This window comes from Girardinichthys multiradiatus, chromosome 18, assembly GCF_021462225.1.
Source record: "Girardinichthys multiradiatus isolate DD_20200921_A chromosome 18, DD_fGirMul_XY1, whole genome shotgun sequence".
Lineage (NCBI taxonomy): Eukaryota > Metazoa > Chordata > Actinopteri > Cyprinodontiformes > Goodeidae > Girardinichthys > Girardinichthys multiradiatus.
In genome coordinates this window covers 18,056,000-18,076,366 of record NC_061810.1, presented here as the reverse complement: position 1 = coordinate 18,076,366, position 20,367 = coordinate 18,056,000, and the positions used below count along the sequence as shown (strand labels likewise).

At 39.6% G+C, this 20,367-nt stretch overlaps 2 protein-coding genes across 2 annotated transcripts in view; both read right to left on the bottom strand.

Moving 5' to 3' along the window:
* Positions 1–667: 667 nt before the first annotated feature.
* Positions 668–13,899, bottom strand: LOC124884067 (vomeronasal type-2 receptor 1). Its single transcript, XM_047391676.1, has 14 exons — positions 13,721–13,899; positions 10,267–10,558; positions 9,937–10,179; positions 9,647–9,838; positions 8,451–8,576; positions 8,144–8,328; positions 7,673–7,793; positions 7,361–7,588; positions 7,145–7,268; positions 5,281–5,441; positions 3,310–3,505; positions 2,996–3,228; positions 2,642–2,841; positions 668–1,318 (listed from the first exon to the last, which is right to left on the bottom strand). Exons 1-14 carry the CDS (start codon positions 13,897–13,899, stop codon positions 985–987), a joined length of 2,814 nt encoding a protein of 937 aa, XP_047247632.1. The 3' UTR covers positions 668–984.
* A 2,205-nt stretch (positions 13,900–16,104) lies between these two features.
* gmps (guanine monophosphate synthase) overlaps positions 16,105–20,367 on the bottom strand; it is a 13,951-nt gene continuing 9,688 nt past the window's right edge. Inside the window, exons 13-16 of the mRNA XM_047392033.1 lie at positions 19,861–19,976; positions 19,644–19,774; positions 18,754–18,926; positions 16,105–17,958 (exon numbers count right to left, since the gene is read on the bottom strand). Of these exons, the coding sequence (XP_047247989.1) occupies positions 17,857–17,958; positions 18,754–18,926; positions 19,644–19,774; positions 19,861–19,976 (522 nt within the window). The 3' untranslated portion in view covers positions 16,105–17,856. The remainder of the gene's footprint in view (positions 17,959–18,753; positions 18,927–19,643; positions 19,775–19,860; positions 19,977–20,367) is intronic.

The window sequence follows — 20,367 nt, the reverse complement described above, 5'->3', positions numbered from 1 at the left end:
GCTACAAAAAATGCATCTACAAAGTACTGACTTTAGGGAAGAGTGACCAGCCAGAACGCTGACGTTTTCAGGTTTTTTTGTCCTATTTGAAGTTTACAATTCAATTTTATATATCCTCAAGGTAATAGGAATGTTCGGTAAATGAAAGGGTGCAAACTCTCAAACAATCCATTTTAATTCTGGGTTGTGAGGCCAGAGTACCCCGAGAGATCCCACATTCGCACAAGAAGAAAACGTGTAAAGCCCCCAGGCCCATCTTGCTGTGAGGCAACAATGCTAATAATAGTACCATCAAGCAACCTGTAATTATAAACATAGCAGAAAAATGTGTGTGCCTATCTAAATAGAAATGTACTGATTATTGGTCCTTCGGGCCATTAAAATTAACATTTCTTCTTTTAGATGTGCTTTTATTTTCATAAAATGCAATTCCTTAATTGCTTTAAACCCCATTAAATACATTTGACAGTTTCCTTTTGTAAGAAGTTGCCTTAAACTAAAATGATTAAATCTGAATCTAAAAATAAAATACCAAGTTGTATCTAAAATAACTTTAACATAGCATTACCTTTACAATTAAAGAATGAGGAAAAAAATATTTATTGCTTTAGATGAAAAGCACATGAATACAATTTATTACATCGTAAGTAACTGAACTGAGCTGATAGTTATGTTAAACTGTAAAACATACAGAGGTTATTGAAGTAATATAAAGTCAAACTTTTTAGCGAAAAGTTCTTCTCCAAATCTTAACTAAAGCATCTAGTTTTCCTTAAGAAAATGAGAGAGGTAAACATTGGATCCATTTTAAATAAGCTACATTTAGACAGCAGGAGAATAAACATGTTGCACCTCCTTTTGTTGCCGAAGCAAATATCACAGCAGTTTTCAACAAACTGAAAACCTAGACAACAAGGATATTTATTGTTCTCTGACTCTCTGACCAATTTATTATTCATTTTTAGATGTTTTTTCTGAATCATATTAGTTTCCAGGCTGATCATCAATAGCCGTGGATGCAAATGATGCATTGACATCAGTAGCAGCTGTGGCAAAAGATGCCGACGTCCCAGTGGAGGAGCCATCTTTGGGTTTGGGCCTGGGCTTCATCAGTTCCTCTTTGTTGCGCTCGGGCTTGGCCAAAAGAATGTAGCACTTGGGGAGGAAGATGCAGGAGAGCAGGCCGAAGCTGGAAGCTAGAATGGCAAAAATCTGGACAGCAACCATGAACTTTCCTCGTGTGCTGAGGTAAGCTGGGACAAAGGAGATCCAGACAATGAAGAAGACCAGCATGCCGAAGGTCATACACTTGGCTTCACTGGAAGATAAATAAAAACATACATACTGGCCGGAAGTTTCAGAGAAGAACAGGAGGCCTGACCTCCTTCAAATGTTTTCTTATTTTGTCTTAACAACCACAAACCATAATGTGTTTTATTGGAATTTTATATCAAAACCAACACAAAGTATATTTGTGAAGTAGGAGTAAAAACGTACATGGTTTTCAACCATTTTAACAGATAAAAATTGTAGCAATGTGGCATGAAATGGTATTCTGTCCCTCTGAGTAAATATCTTGTAGAATCACCCTTTGCTGCAGCAGCAGCAGGTCTTTTGGGGTACGGCTCTACCAACTTTGCACATCAAGAGGCTGAGATTTTGCTCATTCCTCTATGCAAAAGACATCAAGTTCCGCAAGACTGGATGTGAACATTAATGTAATACATGAATATGCTTTGATCAAAACCATTCCATTGTTGTTTTGGGTGTATGTTAAAAGTTTTTGTCCTGCTGGAAGATGAACGTCTGCCCCAGCCACAAGTCTTTTGCAGCCTCCAACAGGTTTTTGTTCAGCCCCATATTTATCTCCATCCATCCATCCATCAACTCTGACCAGTTTTACTGTCCCAACCGAAGAAAATCCTCACCAAAGCATGATGCTGCTCCTACGATGTTTCTCATCTGACCTTCTTCTAACTGTTTGTCATGTCCCGTTAAACTTTAAATGGTACTTCTCATGTCCGGCTTTGCATTCAACAGATTCTCCCACCTAAGCTGTGGAAGTCTGCAGCTCCTCCAGAGTAACAGTTGGCTTTTTCTCCAGTTAATAATATCCTTGCTCTGGCTTTTCGTTAAGCGGTCAGCCATGTCTTGGTAGGTTTTTAGTTATGCCATACTCTTCCCATTTTCAGATGATGGATTGATGAGTGTTCTGCGAGATGTTCAGCGTTTGGCATATTGTTTACAACCTGACTCTCATTTAAACTGCTCCACAACTTTATCCTTCACCTGTCTGCTTTGTTTTTCAGCTTTCGTGATGTAACCTTCTGAGGAGTTCACATCTGGTTGCACTACATTTTATTTACAGGTTTCAGGGACTGAATACAAATGCATTCCACACTATTCAGAGTATTTTTTTGTTAAAAAAATTTAAACCATGTATCATTTTACAGCCACTTTACAATTATGCATTACTTTGTGTTGGTCTTTTACATAAAATCCAATTAAAATACACTGAAGGTTGCAGTTGCAGTTCAAGGGGTACAAGGGTTATAAAAACTTTTAAAAGGCCCTTTCTGTTTATTTTCACCTCTGCTTGCTAAATGTAGATCTGCTCATTACCAAGCACTGTGCTACGTACCTGAAGTGATCTTCCAGTTTGCGGGCTATAAAGGCAAAGATGAAAGCCAGCAGAGCCAGCAGGATGTCATACCCAAAGATACAACAGATGAAGACCACAGAGCCTTCATCACACTCCAGAATAATCTTTACATTCTGGGCAGCGGTGTTCTTGACCGGGTGTGGAGGGAGGATGATGAGCCAAACAGTGCATGCTACAGCCTATGTAGAGGAAAGATTGTCTTTATGGGTTTTTGAGGGTAACCTGGTGTAAAGTATGATCAGCAATCAGATAATTTTTAGTCATGATTTACTTTTGTGGTTTTTACTTTTTTTCTCATGTGGTTGTTTTTTGGTTTTTCTTCACATTTCTCACCTGTATTAATGTTGCCACAGCAGCCATTGCCCTCTGGTGGCCAAAAGTCAGAGTGTCAACTTCAGGCTTATCCGAAGCAGCAATATCATTGTTGGAGCTGGTTACTATCACATCAGGACTGCCACTGTTAGCTGCTGCTTCAGCTGCAGCTTTGGCAGCTTTGGCAGCTGCCCTGGTTTTGGCTCTGGCCTTTTTCAGAGCTCGAGCTCTGACCATCAGCACAGCTGCCTTCCCTGGAGTAAAGAAAAAAGGTCAGGGTATCCTGCAATAAGAAGATGAATAAAAAGTTATGTTGATTTCTACTGTTTACTAACCCATAATGCAGGACAGGCACAGAGCAAAGCCAAGAGCTAAAGCTACTTGGCTGGTCATACAGCTCCAGTTTTGTGGCTCTCCAAGGAAGACGATGGAGCAGAGGAAGGTTACAACGAGAGACAAGAGCAACAAGAAACTCAACAGGGCATCATTGGCTTTGACCAGAGGGGTGCCAATGTGCATAAGAAACACCACCTGGAAAAAGAAGAAGTGAATTTCAACACAATAACATTTTAGCTTCTGTACAAGGCTTTTAGTGGTTACATGCACACAACCTTATTTTCCTCACCGGCTGATATTAAATCAGACTAAACATTTCCTGTTTTGGAGAGTTAGGTTTACCAAAGTTATTTCTTTTTGCTAAATGCCAGAATGATCGGAGAAAGTTGGTAGCACTGTTGCCTTGCAGCAAGAAGGTCCTGGGTTCGATTCCCGGCTGGGAGTCTTTCTGCATGGAGTTTGCATGTTCTCCCCGTGCATGCGTGGGTTCTCACCGGGTACTCCGGCTTCCTCCCAGGGTCCAAAGACATGCCTATTAGGTTAATTGGTCTCTCTAAATTGCCCTTAGGTGTATGAATGAGTGTGTGCATGGTTGTTTGTGTGTTGCTCTGCAATGGACTGGCGATCTGTCCAGGGTGTACCCCGCCTCTCACCCATAGACTGCTGGAGATAGGCACCAGCTCGCCCGCGACCCACTATGGAATAAGCGGTAGAAAATGACTGACTGACTTTATTATTTTCTACAAATTCAGAGATTAACATACACTAAGATTACTAGGTCTTTGAACAATCTAGGAAAGCCCAGATGATGATGCCATGGCTTTGTGAGCTTCTGATTGGTTAATTCACAACATTGAATTTAACTGGAAGCAAACCTGCAGGTGTATTTTAAGGCAACACATCGGACGCACGGCTTACTTGTGTGACATCATTGGAAAATCAAAATATATCAGCCAAGATATCAGGAAGAGTATGGTGGACCTCCACAAGTCTGATTCATCCTTGGGTATAATTTCCAGATGCCTGAAGGTGCCAAATTCATCTGTTCAGACAATAATATGCAGGTATAAGCAGCATGGGAATGCCCAACTGTGTTACTGTTCAGGAAGGTGATGAGCTCTGTGCCACAGAAACAAAGGTGCGTTGGTGCATCTCAATAATAGAAGCATAAAAAACTCCAGATTTTATTTTATAAAGGCACTTAGGGACAAAGACCTCAATTTGTTGGGGACATGTCCTGTGTTCTTATGAAACTAAAATGCTTCCAAGCTTGAAAACACTATGCTAACTGTGAAGTACAAGCATCATGTTGTGAGGGTGTCTTGCTGAATGCAGGACTGGTGCACTACAGGAAATATATGGAATCATGAGGAAAGAACAATATCTGGAAATATCAATACAACAATTCATTACATCAGCCAGGAGGTTAAAGTTTGAGCACTAAAAGGTATACCAAATGGACAATGATCTGTAGCATAGTGCTAAATTAGTTAAATATTGGTCTCAGTCCCACAGAAAATGTATGGACATCGCTGGAAAGGAGTGTGTGAGCAAGGCGGCAAACAAACCTGACTCAGTTACACCCATTCTATCAGGAGGAATGGGCCAACATCCCAGCAAATTATTGTGAGACAATTAAAATAACCAAAGTTCTAAACAAAAGTCATACAGTTTAAAACATACTACATTAAAAGAAATACCAAGAAAATGTAGGGAAACTTCTGAATTTAAAGAAAGTAATGAACTATTCCCTAAAATATGATTGTGGTTATTCATCATTATTCTCATTATTGTGGTCTTTTGCCAATAAGGTAATCCAACTGGCCTAAAATGGGAAAAGTTTTAGTCTGATTGCATGTCAGACCGTATAGAAAAAATAGAATTATTTTTAAACACTTCATTAAAAATATGTGTGTATGTCAACATATCATTTTAACTTTAGATGTGTCTTTTTGTTACATAATTCTCACCCCAACAGCTATGGTTACTAAAGCTCCAAAGGCAGAGATGACTATCAGAGTAATTCCCAAAGGTTCTCCAAAGGCCAGGAACTCAATGATTTTAGGCACACAGGCATCATGGGCAGTGTTAGACCAGTCATCTCCAGTGCAGAGGATGCATTCACGGGCATCTGTAGAAGAGGGAGCACAGGACATTTAAAAGGGTAACAGGTATAAGAGCAGCAGAGTAATATGTTTAATTATATTAGGCTCATTAGAATAATCTGATTTACACGGTCAAAGGAAAGTGATACACTGTATATATGATTATACTTGTAAAAGGACTATCTTCTTGTGATTTTACTGCTTTGACCTCAAATAAAGAAAGCCACAGGAAATATTTTACAAAAAACAGGAGATTTCGCAGGCAAAATAAATCAAAATTATTCAGCTTGCAAGTGGAATAGTGGTACACTTTAAAATGTTTTTTTCTAAACTTTATAAGGAAATGATAAAGGTTTTTAAAAGAATCAGTAAAAACACAAAACAACTGTAATGAGACATAAATGTCTGTTGAAAATACACTGGTTAGAATTTAACCTACACCCATTATAGGCAACCTACAATTTGTGGGTTTTAAATATTTATTTGAACCATTCTTATTGCTGGAATTGCTGTACACTGTACAATGATTCACATTTTTAGTAACAAAAATTTGGTCCACCTATTTGAAATAATAGTGATTTTGTTTTCTAAATAACACTGTCAAAAAGCTTAAATATATATGTCAGTTTACCATAATGTCTTAATAAGCAATGCTTAAGTTTCTAGTTTCTATTTGTTTTATAGCACTGACTGAATTGGCCAATACTGAGAAAGTATAAGGAACTCAGTGAAGATTTGACAAGAATAATTAGATCATAGAGTTATACAAAATGAAAAGTATTTTCCAAGGTCTGATAGAAGAATTATGCAGTCATCATCAAATGAAAGCAAATTGGCCAGGATGTTCATAAACAACTGAAGAGAGAACAAGGCTCAAGGTCTGCTATGAAATAGAAACTGTTGGGAATACCAGTGTCACTGTCCATAGTGAAACCAGTTTTTTGAGGCAACAGTGGTGACGTACGGGTTCATCCTGTAACCAGTGGGTTGCCGTTTCGAATCCCCGCTATGTCCGTCTCAGTCGTTGTGTCCTTGGGCAAGACACTTCACCTGCCTTGCCTGCTGATGGTGGTCAGAGGGCTCGGTGGCACCGATTGTATGGCAGCCTCACTTCTGTCAGTCCGCCCCAGGGCAGCTGTGGCTGCAATCTAACCTACCACTGTTAGTGTGTGAATGTGTGCATGAATGGGTGGCTGACTGATTGTAGTGTAAAGCACTTTGGTGTTCTCGGACTTGATAAAGTGCTATACAAGTACAGGCCATTTATCATTACCATTTAACATCCCAATTGACTGAGAGGGTGGTTAAACTGAAGCTCTGCTCCACAATACATTTTAAGCAGGACAAAGGTTTGATGGTAAGATAAGAGAAACATTGAGCTGGTCAGGCAGGACCAGCTCAATGATCCCAAACATGCATCAAACTGGCTTTAGAATGGATGAACCTACCATTAAGCTTTTTGAATGGCCTTCCCACAACCCTGACTCCAACCTATTAAAAATATATGAACTATGTTTAAAAGGTTAGTCTTAGGGAGGAAACCAACCAATTTTAATAATCTACCTCTTCCGTCATTTAGAGGGGTTTAATATCATGCCAGGACTATGCCAGAAGCTTGTCAGTAGATAAGGGACATTTACCAAATATAAGCTGGGGTTGTATGCATAACTTTAAACCTTAATGTTTCATTTTCAGCTACCTAAAGAAAATTGGAAAGCTGTATACTGACTTGTGGTGTTACTGATTTCTCCGTCAGCACATGGGATGCAGTCAAAACAACAGACGGGCTCCCCCTGCCGGATTCCCTTCCTGGTCCCGGGCTGACAGTTCTCGCTGCACACTGACCGAGGAGGCTTGGACACATACAGGAGAAAACTATAGCCACAGTAAAATGACATAAACATGGCACATCCTTAATTGCTGTCTTAACCAATATCTAATAAACCTCCAGTTCTCCATTGTTCCAAATAATGGAGTCATTCATTATGTGCATCTTCTCCTCTGGAGCTGCAGATCCATTGTAGTGTCCCACGGTGACATAATATATCTCTCCATTACCATTGACTTGCCAGTTAATAATGTCATAGAAGCCCTCTATGTCACCATCTTCAAAGTAGATCTCCTCCCCAGTGTTCGGCATTTTGTAACGCACGTTCTTCACATAATACATCAGCTATGGAAGACATAGTCAGTGAGTTACAAGGACAATGAGTGCCACAAACTAATGAGAAGATCTCTAAAATCTGTCTACCCCTACCTGCCAAGGCTCAAAATTAGTGATGTTGGCACAGCTGCCCCCAACAAAGGGGCCCTTTCCTTCTTCACAGTGCTCCAGGTTGTGCAAGGCGTGAGCCACAGCATACACTGCTTTGTAAACACTGTGGAAACCACTTTCATCTTAGCAATGTCATCATCGTTTTCACCCCCAACAATTGTTTAAATATACAGTAATCATGGTCAATTGTCCCTGAAATGGTGTTACTTATGGGTTCCCAACAATGGTTGTGTAAAAGGCAAGGCAAGGCTAGTTTATTTGTAGCGCACATTTTAGCAACAAGACAATTCAAAGTACTTTACATGATGACAAAAAACATTTTTTAAAAAGTACATTGCAAAAGGTTAAATAATGTGTCAATAGCAGTCATAGTTGTAACAGTAGAAAAATGGAGTTAGGACATTTGAAGCATCAGTGACTTCTTTAATGGTTGTTTGAGCTGTGGTTACTGACCTGTAAGTGATTCGTAACTGAGAGACATCAGAGTAGGTATTATTGAGCTGAGCCACAGACTCACTGCCACTACACAGACCATCTGGTAACCCCATCGCTGCTCTGGACAGTGTGCCGTTCACCCCCACGGCTCTCTCTTTGGCCATTCTCAGCGCTCTGCTATAGTCCAGTGTGCAGTTAAACAACTAAAAGATATAATTAAAGTCACAACCATTATGTCTTCTGAATTTCTACCTAATGTATTGTCCTCATTTGTCCCAATAAATGTGTGGCTCAAGTTTCTTGCGTCAAATTAACTTAAACACACCGTCTCCCAGAATTCCTCTGTGAGGGCGTCTGCATAGGGATCCAGATTCAGTAGATGGCGCCGAAGACCAGGGATGTCAGCCTTTTTCACCCCAAAGCCAAGGGTACCAGACAGGACTGAGTTCAGCTGGAGAAAGAAAAACAACATACAAATTAAAGGGATATTTCATGACTTTTAAAGCAAGTCGGGTTTTAATTAGTTAACATCTTACCTCCAGTAGACTCTGTTGATGCCTTCATTCAGTATAAGTTCAGAATGATTGGTCACACAAACTAAAGCCAATGGCCAGTCCAAGATGGATGAAGCTTAAAGCAGATTTCTACTATCTTATAACAACTACTATCTCATAAATGTCATGGAAATTTAGAGAAATGCTATTCTAAAGTTAATGTAAATGGCTGACCTCCTTAGCATGTCATCAGGTTTGGCAGAAGCCTGGTAATTAGTTCATTTGATTGAGGTGTGCTGAAGCAGGGAAACATCTAAAACAAGCAGGATTTACACTGTTTTTACAGTTATTTACAGAGGTCAAGGACATTAGGAAATACAGGTAGGAGGCCATGAACCGCCAATTATCTTCCTGTGTGAAACGTACTGACAGCTGAACATGTAAAGAGCATTTGGTCAGAGTAACTTTCTAAACCAAAGCACAGTATAGTAAAAATCAATATAATGGATGTTTACTTACACCAGTATCATATTTTTGCTTTTTACATCACTTTACTTATATATCAGATAAGTACTCTGACAGGAAACACTCTATATGTTCTATTCTCAGTCTATGTTTCATACAGGTGGATCATTGGTGGCGCTTCACCTCCTAGTTTCATTTCCTGAAAATCATCAGCTTCTGTGTAAATAACCACTAAATACAACCATAGTGACGATTTAAAGATTCCTTAGATAGCATTTGAATAAACTGTTATAACATTTTTAGATTAAGGTTGTTAAAAGGTGACAGAGGTCTGCTTTGCTCTTGGCCCCTTTTAGGACAAGCTGTTAGCTTCTTCCTCCAGGACCCACTAACCAGGATTTGTACTAAATGAAGGCAACATGTGTTAAATATCTATCTGCAGGTAAGATATAAACTGATGCTAATCTTTCATCGGAACCTGACCTCAAAAACCCTGTTCTATCCCTTTGATCAAATTATGATCTCCAACAGATTAGTTAAATGCCATCAGCTAAGATCTTACCCCGGACTGACTGATGAGGGCAGAGGTGACCCAGGCCTCGCTGGCAATCCAAGTACGGTTCGTCACATTGTGGCGGAGAAGTTCACCGATGAGAGGACTAAGGTCCACATCTGACGAGAAGACCACAATGATCTTGGCTGTGGACTCAACTACAGTTTGAACGATGTTCTGGATGACCTCTGGTTTGCTGACCTAAAGTTTACACACAGGACTGATTTCAGGACACCACAATGATCTTGCTAAAAGATTTTGTGGTGAAGTATCTGAAAGCGTGAAGGAATACAGTCTACCTTAGGCAGAGTTTCAGAGAAGGAGATGCAGACTCCTGCTTCCTCCACCTGCTCTTTGAAGTCCTTGATGCCATATTTGCCATAATCATCATCAGCAGCTATGGTGCCGACCCAGGTCCAGCCAAAGTGAAGCACCAGTTGGGCCATAGCTTTGGACTGGTGCAGGTCGTTGGGAATGGTCCTCAAGAAGGTGGGGAACTGGAACTTATTATTCAGTGCAGAACATGTTGAGCAGTAGCTGACCTAAAGAAATGATGGGTAAGAACTTGTTATCCCTTCAACCATTCCTCTCATCTTCATCTGTTATTCTGACAATCATCTATGGCTTACCTGTGGAAAATGATATAGCCCCAGTATCCTGGCTGTAGCAATGGACAGATCAGAACCTCCAGCACCCACTAATGTGGCAAGAGGGGGCCCGTTTCCACAGCGGTAGTTGGGTACTGCTTCATCTTGTCCCGTTAAGTAGGTTAGGGTTCCCTCCACGGCCTTGGAGATGGTGAAGCATGAGTCATAGATAACGTAACCCAGGTCAGTGTTGGGGAGCAGGTCTTCCCTCTGGTTAATTTCATTGATGGCGAACAGCATGGTCTGTGTCCAGCGGAAGGTACGAAAATTAAATCTACAGAATCAAGAAAGAATGATAAGGAAGTGACATTTTATTGAGGGGGTCGGCCCGAGGCATAAGAAAGCTGCTAGGTTCCTCAAACCAAACCAACTGTCGAACCCAGGAGCACTAAAAGTGTCACACAAGTTTAAGGCCAATTGTTATCATAGTTTAGAGCTAGAAAACCCACAGATTTTGATAGTGTGAAAATAATTAAATTACAATAAGCCTTTCTATTGTTGTTTAAACAAGGAGCATTTAAATCTCCATACATAGGGTGTGTTTGGGTAAATGGTTCTATGTCAAATGAGGCATTTTGGTTCACTGGTTCTCCTCAGGGCTGCCATCTGTCTCTGTATATCCAACGATTGCAGGAGTCATTTTACATGACAACACATTTTGAAGTTTGCGGATGACACAGTTATCATCAGCCTGTTACAGGGAGAGGCTAAATCACCTGGTCAAGTGGTGGAGTTTATCATCTGGTGTGATTCCTACTTAAAACTAAATGTCACCAAAACTAAAGATTTGTGTATAGATTTTAGGAAGATGTCCAGTCCACCACCTCTAGTTCTCATTAAAGGGGAACAAAGCGTTCAGTGTTATAAGTCCCTGGTTGTTGTTATTGACAATAAGCTAACATTCAGTGAAAGTTCTGATAAGGTCAGCAAAGGTACATCAAAGATTGCTCATCTTCCACAAATTAAATCAATTTGGTCAGTGTTAAAAGTTGACCATTTTCCACACTTCTATGATAGAATGTGTCCTTACATTTGCATTCATCACCAGGTTCGGCAACCTATCAGTAGGAGACCAAAACAGGATGAAAGAAACAGTAAACGTAGCCGGCAAAATTACTGGTACTAAAGTACCTGATCTTACAGAAACATTTTTAAAGAAAGCCACACAAAAAGCGAAAGACATTTTCTACTCCCCCTATCACACACGTCATGGCGAATATGAGCTCCTACTATCTGGAAAGAGATTCAGAAAGCCTAAAGCAAGGACTAATAGATGGAAAAACTCTTATTACTCAGGCCATTATTCATAAAATTAAAAATACAATTGGTGTATGGGTCATTCTTGTTGGATTGTTTATAAGTGAAATTTGTACCAATTTTTCCTGGAGTTTTCTTTACTGTTTTAGCCAATATTGTAGAGTGATTGTGTCTCTGTTTTTGTTTTTATGCCTTTTTCAACTGGCTGCAAGGAGAATTTCCCTTCGGGGGACAAAAATAAAGATATACTGATTATTCTGATGATGACATATGGCCTTTAAATGTTTTTTATTAGTGATAGCTACATTGATATTTAAAACGCTATATGTACTTCTTAAAAAACGTATTTGCCCCCTTATCACATCTAAATGTTTCTTATTGTCAAAACAAATTTTAATATGAGCAAAGTAAGAGTGAATAACTATTTATCATTACAATTATTATAGCTTTGTATTGTGTTGCAGCACTGTCCAACACAAACGTCTCCTATGGGAGACAATAAGTTACTCTGACTTGACATAATCACCCTCTTGGTAAATCATGAATTAATTGTGACTAATTCCTCTGCTCAGCTGTTGTTAACTCCTGAGCTCTTGTGACCAATACAGACTTTCCAAAAGAAATAAAAAACATATTTTTATATTTTTAACATGCAAATATCATCCAAAGTGGGGTTTTTTCTAATAATGTGGTGAATCTAAAACATCTAATGCCCTGTCGGCCTAACTTGCCTCAGTTGAGGTCAGTGTTTGTGATTCAGCAATAAGAGAGAAACTGGGCAAAAATGGCCTCCATGGGAGAGTTCCAAGGGAAAAAAACCCACAGTTGAACAAAAAGAGCATAAAGGCTGATGAGACAAAAGCGGAACCTATTAGAAGGTATGGGTCCTTGACATAAAACCAACTAGAAAAAGGTGGAGGTGTGATGGTCGGGGACTACATTGCTGCTTCGGGACATGGATAACTTGCAGTAATATATGAAACCATGAAATCAGCTCTGTACCAAAAAATTCTAAAAGAGAAAGTCCAGCCATCAGTTTAGGACTTTAATCTCACGCACGTTTGTATTACGCAGCAGCACACCAGAGAGTCCACTGAGAAATGGCTTAAAAAAACAGCAATAAATTGAAGGTTTTAAAGTCAAAGTCTTGTCTTGAATCCGATCAAGATGCTGTGGCATGACTTTAAACAGGTCAGTCAAGCTCAAGAACCCTCCCATGTGGTTGAATTAAAACCATTCTGCATCAGCTTTTATTTGGTTTAGGGGACAATTACTTTTTCACATAGGGCTCAATTTGTTCGCATTTCCTTACCATCAACATTTAAAAACAGGCTATCTTTGACAGATAATAAAATTACAAAGTGCTGGACAGCAATATAAGAAGGGTTTGCTTGCTAATCCACTGAATAGTGAGAACGGTACAGATATTTTTGAAATAATGCCATTTTCTCATCAAATATAAATACAAAATTCAAAACAGATACTCTTTTTTTCCATAATTTTATTACCTGGTGAGAGATACCCATTTCATTTCCTATCCGAGACAAACTTTAAAAATTGAAATCTGCCAGAAGTAAGATTAACTTTGGGCTTAACTGTAAGTGTGACAAAATAGCAAAAACAGAAGTTTTTAAAATCAAGGTGTGCTCTGTTACATAATGTCCACCCTCTGCTCAGCTGTAACTCCTGAGCTATAGTGATGACAACAAACTTTCTAAAACAATTTAAAAACATATACATTTTTAAATTTTTTTATATGCAAATATCACCCAAAGTACTTTCACACCTAAATCGTGTTTAATATGAATCAATTAATACACATTTGGCAATTATATTATATATACTAATTTCTAATTCTAAACTGTTACTCAGTGTTAGAGGAATGAAGATTAAATGTTTAAGAATGGATGAAATACAGAATCGTTCTAATTAAGAGTTCACAGCCTTGATTATTGTTGCATATTACTCTGTAAAACCTTGTTTTTATAATACGATGGCTACTCTAGCTAATTGGACCCAGAGGTTCTGGTGACAGGGGAGTTGTGTCCAGGAAGTCAGATAATCTACTAGTAATTAGCCTATTAACTTAATAACTGACTGGTCCAGCACACTGTTAAAACGTTATCTTAAGACTATGGAGACGTAAACCAAGGAGAAGTTTTAAAGTGATCCCACTCACCCATCACACCCCGAGGAGACAGGCAGGTTTGAAGTGTTGCCACCGCTGGAAGCAACACGCATGTGAACAGGAAACATCCCCCCAATGACGACCTTCTTCTTCTCCACATTCTTGTAGCTGTTCAGGTTGAACTTGGCCTTCAGCTTGCAAGTGGATTGTGCCCAAATAGATATGTTCATGCAGAAAAAGCAAAACAATCCGAGCAAGAAGCCTCTCATTTCCATGCTTTGTCAATTCTGAACAGAGTTGGGAGTGCTCTCTCTCTCTTTACAGCAGACAGAGAAGTGAGCAGCACCCTGTGACAGGTGTTTCATCCGTCCACTGGGGAGAAGCGCAGCAAAGGCAGCCTAACAGATTTAACAGAGCGAAACCAAAGCACAGAGACAGCAGATAACTGATGAGTCATTAATCTTTAGTTGTTGAGGTTTAAAAAGCAGAACTTCTGTTGTGATTTAGCAGCTGCTCCGTCATAGAACTACTGCTAAATCACACATGGTTCAAGAGATGTCCCAGGACATTGGTATTCTTTTGATAAATAAAACCTGAACCCTGGACTTTGAGGAGAATTAATAAAGATGAACACTTCAGTGTTCAAAAGTTTTCAAGAAAAAACATGATACATTTTCACTTCATCTCCTGTAAATATGCTTCATTATTTTGTGCAAACTGCCACAGGCTACAAGTTAATTGTCAGATGCATGTGGTGACTTGTTGGTTACATGCAATGATACATTTCGGACTGTTCCAAGATCTTCCCTAGTCCCAAGAGTACTGGTTGGCAGTGTGATGGACCTGTTTGCTCTTGTCTCTCAGTCTGGGGGGAACTACACACACCTGAACCTCCAGCAGACAAAGATACATCTGCTGAATTTATTAACTATTAACATCCAACAACAAGATGGTGATTTATGATACTTGCACCCAGAAAGCTTCTACACAGTGTGAGGGTGTCTTTGTGACTTATTACAGGCACATCAAACAGCAAAATGTTCTGCAAACGGTAGGTTGTTGAATTTAAAACAGAAAGAAAACCGGGTTAAAAGTACATAGGGCATTCTTCTTAATTGTACAAGAGGTAGGTTTTAATCCACAACATGGTCTGCCTCCTCAATCCACCTCCTTTCCATGATAAGTCAATACAGTCATGGGAAAAAACCTATTGTTTCCCATGATTCAGCAAAGTCAAATTTAGCAGCAATAATTAAATCTAGTTGTTTTCTGGATGACTGAGGATCAGTCTCTTACATCATTGTAATTCAATTTTGACCCACTCATTGCTTCAGTTTATTGTGGAATTTAAATCCATCTTTCTGAAGGTTCTGCCACAGGATTTTAATAGGGCTGAAGTTTGGACTTTGACTTCTGCCATTTAGCTTTCAAGCTGTGCTCTAAATCATTGTCGTGTTGACTCAATTTCAGCCAAGCGTTTCCTCTTAGATGGCTTCACATTTCATTATGGAATACTCTGGGTCAATCACTGTGAGGTGAACGGGTTCAGTGGCTCCAAAACAAGACCAAATCATCACCCCTCCATGTTTGACAGTTGGTATGAGATTTTTGAGTTGTATGCTTCATCCAAACATGGAGTTGTGATATTGGGCATCTCAACCTTAATTTCATTTAAAGAACATTGTTCTAAAAGTCTTGTTTCATTGAGATGCAACTTTACAAACCTTAATCATGTTTAAATGTTCTTTTTAGAGTAGAGACTTTCTCTAGGTACCTTCCCATACCAACCGTGTTGAGCATTTCTTTCTGTCATAAACTTCAACAGTTAACATCCTGAGGACTGCAAAGCCTCACTTTCAGCTCTTAGGCTTCTTTTAATTCATCTGAGCATTGCAGTCGGACCTTGTGGACATACTAGGGCATCCACTCCTAGAATGATTGACAACAGCACCAATTGTAGATTGCTGTAGATCAACTGACTTTAAATTGTTAAACTCCTCTCTAAGGCCATTGTTGGTGCTTTTACAGAAGAGCCACATTCAACCAGCTACACTCGAAAAAGTGCAATTAAAACAGTGATACAAAGTGTAGTAGGCAACTTGGTGTTAAGTGCCTTGCCAAAGGGTGTCTTGTGGCTAGAGGGGGACCTGGAATCAAACCCACCACTTTCTGAGTGCAAAATTCAAGAAATTTGTAAGAGCGTGGGAGTAGGGCAGGCTACAAACCTGATCCATTGTAACAATTCTGAAATGGGCTAGAATTCCTATTGTGAAAAGCTTGTGGAACAATATCATAAACATCTGGTCCAAGTCATGCAGTTTAAAATGCAATTATACCAAATACTACAAAAATGTTTCCCTCTCTCATAATGTCATAATGTTATGCCTGGTCAATGTATATCCATTTCTGAAACAACTGACAAGGAATGACAAGTAGAAGTTTTAACATTGAGATCTTTATTAAAGCTCAGTTTCCATTGTACAAATGTCATAGTTGAAACTGCATGCAGTGGCGTGGTTTGAGGCACGTTACGTAGAAAAATGAAAGTCGCTGAGCAAACTTGAAAGAAAATAATTACACAGTATTGCATAACTTAATCTTATTGAAATTTGAAAAAGAAAAAGATTGGGGACTTGTATAACATAAAACACAGACGGTAAAAAAGGCAAAACTGAAGGACAATAACCAACAGCAGTTAAGGTTAGGAAAAACCATCGCGTCACCAAAAAGCTGAGTTAACAGAAGGATGAGAGGCACAGAAAACGAATGGAGCCATCACATCCGGGTTAAATATCTCTAACAGGGTACTACACAGTTTTAAAAACTCAGTTAAACCTGAGCACTGTATTCACTGAGGTCTAAATGACAAGACTGGAGACCGAACATGATATATTGAACGTTGTGAAAGTGAACGTGTACACAAGGTGCGACGATGCCTTTCTGAGGCAAACTGAAATGAGGCAGGAGCTGGAACCAGCTCCCCTAAATGCACCTTTTAACACTACAGAGGGACATGGTTAAGATGAATGTTCTACTTGATGTCTATGCTGATGTAGCACCGAGGCTTTATGGGTGGAAAATGTGCAAAAACGTGCCTCTGTCAAATCACAGGAGCAGCCAAATCATGAAATAACAGCAAGTGACATAATGTGATTAAAAGCTCTGACTACTGTACTTATAGGTTTGATATTAGTCCTTTGCCTTTATAATCTTCTCCATAAAAAAAGCACACACACTGCAGCATGAGGAGAACAGTGTCCTCCTCTATAGACAGAGTCCAAGTAATTTCACATCAGAGAAAGAAAAACAAACAAACATGAAAACACAGAACAGGCACATACAAAGTTACCAGCTGCATTGGTCTCCTTCACAGGCTGCACAGGAGTCATCACTCTGAAGCTACTGCTGGGTGGACTGCTGTCCAACAGGGATGCAGAAACAACCCAACAGCTGTTGTCAACTAATGTGAGGAGTTCACAATATTCAACATCACCACAGCATATTCTACTTTTGGCAAAATAAAAGAAAGAGAGCTTAAAAATTGATTGGTCACATAGGCTGCCGATTCAGACAGCCTATGATGTAACACAGTATGGAGGCTGAGAGGAAGAGTGTACAAATAGAGGATAGTCTTAGGCTGAAAACATTCTGTACTACAAGAAAAAAATAACAAAAACAAAAACAACAAAGCAACAGCTGAGTAGTTTCTTCCTCTCCCCAACCCACTACTAGATTTTCTTTCATGACAATATAGTTTGCTTTTCATATTTTATCCAACCCACAATTAATCTTTAGGCACAACATCGAGTCAACTCAGCCATCACAGCTTCTTACCGCTTGCTTTTAAAGGTTTAGCTCATAAAAAGGAAGCGGCGATTTACCTTTGTATAATAGCCGGAACACGTAGATGAATTAAAAATGACAATATATTAACCACAACCAACACTATTAAATCCCTATTGCCAAAGGAAAAAACAAATTAAGACCAGGTAGGAGTGGTGGGGAGCGCAGAACGGAGGGGCTTCGTCACAGTACGGTCTGCCTTCCATGGGAATGTTGAAGAGCAAGAGGAGGTAAAGAGGGGATGAGGGAGGAAGGACAGAGAGAGAGCGGCTCACCGGCCCTCCTGTATCTGCGGAGAGTGTGTGTGAATGTGTGTCCTATTGATATGAAGCCATGATGAGGCTCTATTCCCACTCTGTGGTGCCGGGTGGCTTGGAAGTCAGGTCATACATCACTCTGGAGATGCCGGGGATTTTCTTGATCTCATTTACCATCTTTAGCACCACCTGGTGGAACAAGCAAGACTTATAAAGACGTCATAAAAAGACTGAATCAGAGAGCACTGTATAGTCACCACAGCGCCTGCTTATGAATTGTTTGACTGGTGGACTCTGTGGGAGCCTCAAGCCTCACTTGCCTCAGTAAAGGTCAGTACTCATGATTCAACACAAGGAAAAAATCCACCGGAAAACATATTATCATATTTCCTCAAAAACATCTTGACATCAAATACTTTTTAGGAAAACATTCTGTAGACCGAGGAGATAAAGGTCTCTTGAACCAACTTGTGCGGCATTACAGAAAGCATTCAGCAGCTTTTTGTTATTTTAGAACTGGATTCTCTTCAGATGCTCAATATGATGCCGCTTCTGTTGCTGTGATATTAAATCTGGCAGGACATGATAAAACATTTACTGCCACTGAGATTGAAGTAATCTCATATTATTGTCCCCTTCAACCCAGTGAAAACTTAATCTGCTATCCTAACAATCGCTCAGAGAGAATCGACCAAAGACTTTCACTGAACTGGACCCGGAGCGCACACAGAACCCCCTGCAGACTGCAGCAGGCAGCCTCTGAGTAGACAGTGGTCTGTGGAAGGCTGCTGTCACTGTTGTTAAAAAAGGATTAAGCAACTAAATACAATAAATTCTGTGAGGTAAAAATATTGATGCCTATAAATTATTATAACAAGTTGCTCGCAGCAGCCCTAATCTGGAATATATTGAGAGTTTTCAGTCCCCAGTTTGAAGGCATAGAGTATGACAAACTGCATCAGATTAACTGGGTTATCATCATACCTCCTCCGGGATATGGTTGCCAGGCATGGCAGCGATGCCCGTCATGAAGTCGCTGGTGATGAAGGTGCGGACCACGACGGAGCGCCGACAGGATGGCTGCTTCTGCAGGGGGTCCCGGTCAAAATGCAGGGGAGTGAGGATGATCGGCATCTGACTGATCTTGTTTGAATAACCTAATATAAAAAAAAAGGAAACCAAATGTTTTCTGGTTAGTTTCGAAAACATCTGCTGTCACAATATAAAAGTGGTTTTAGGGTGGTTACAACAGGGCACCTGCCAAGGCTAGCTTCGTTTTTAAGTCTCAAATGATTTTCATTTTGGATTTCTTTTGTTCAGAACAATTATTGGGTCTATTTACTGTTAAGTACTTACTTTTCAGTAGCGCAAATATTCTGAGTTCAAATATTTGAATTGCTCTTATTTAATATTCTTCTTTTCTAAGAGAAATTAAGTTTTTCATTTGCTGTAAGACGCAATCATCAAATATTAACAGAATGAAACGCTTAAAACGCATCCGAGTGTAATGAATCGAAGCGAGTTTCACTTTTTGAATTGGATTACTGAAATGTATTAACTTTGTCGACATTCTAATTCTCTGGGACGTAGCTGTAAAAGAAACAAGATAAAAATAAAGAAAAGCTAAATAGACAGTCCAAATCACAGTGCCCAAATGACCAATTCTTTAAATTATGTTAAGCTATAAAAGCATAATACTAAGCTAAGCCATGATAACCCGAGTAAGAAGATTTTTTTCAACAACTATCCGCTAAAATCAATCAATCAACTTTGAAAATCAGCTCACCTAAATAAAGAAAAAGGAGGGCTGTAGTTCAGTTAAAAATCCTTCAATTTAAAGATTCCTTTAAATGTTTGAAATCAGAGAAACTTACCAGACTCTCTAAGGATAGAATGAGCAACAAAGTCTGCCTGTCTGAGCGTGCTCAGAACACCGGTGGTCAGGAAAGTTGGCGTAATGTCTGTTGGCGGCTCCTTCACGTGTGACCCAAATATATACACAACTCTGGAAGCAGACATGAGCCGCAGAGTTAAGGGTTTGTAAGGTCTTTGAAAACACTGAACTCTAAATGTTTCTGATAACTGAGCTACCTGTTGATGGTATGGCACATGCGAGGGATGAGTCTGGCCAGGAACATCAGTGATTCCCAGTGAGGAGATTCTTTACTTGTGACACCGCACACATAACTGTAAGACCGGCAATCTCCCTAAAACAGAGACAAAATATGTGGTTTTATTATGAAGAATTGACAAATAAATGGTAAAAAAAAAAAAAAAAAAAAGTCTTTTAGAAGTAACCAGCTAGACATCTTTGTATTCATAAAATCCTATTTCATTTTTAACCCAGGCAAAGAAAGCTGCTCATGTTTAGCCAGGGTGTCCTGTCTGGCCCACAGATTTGAGGTTAGAGTTAAATTTAAACCTCTGGCATCAAGCAGGCAGTAAAAGGGCACGCCTACAGCAAACACTCACTAGCTGAACTTGGCAACGTTTGAAAGAATTTAGAGGCACCCATCTCTAGCTGATGCAGACAGTCAGTTTAAACAGACAAGAGCTTGCTTTGACCACATTCTCTGAGACAGAGGATGCAGTGAAGAA

Excerpts from the sequence above, each read along its gene's own strand:
- LOC124884067 (XM_047391676.1), bottom strand. The coding sequence starts at position 13,899 with ATGAACATATCTATTTGGGCACAATCCACTTGCAAGCTGAAGGCCAAG. Across the intron at positions 7,589-7,672 it reads CTAATTTTGAGCCTTGGCAG|CTGATGTATTATGTGAAGAA; the intron begins GTAGGGGTAGAC and ends TGTCTTCCATAG. Across the intron at positions 3,506-5,280 it reads TAGTAACCATAGCTGTTGGG|GTGGTGTTTCTTATGCACAT; the intron begins GTGAGAATTATG and ends TTCTTTTTCCAG.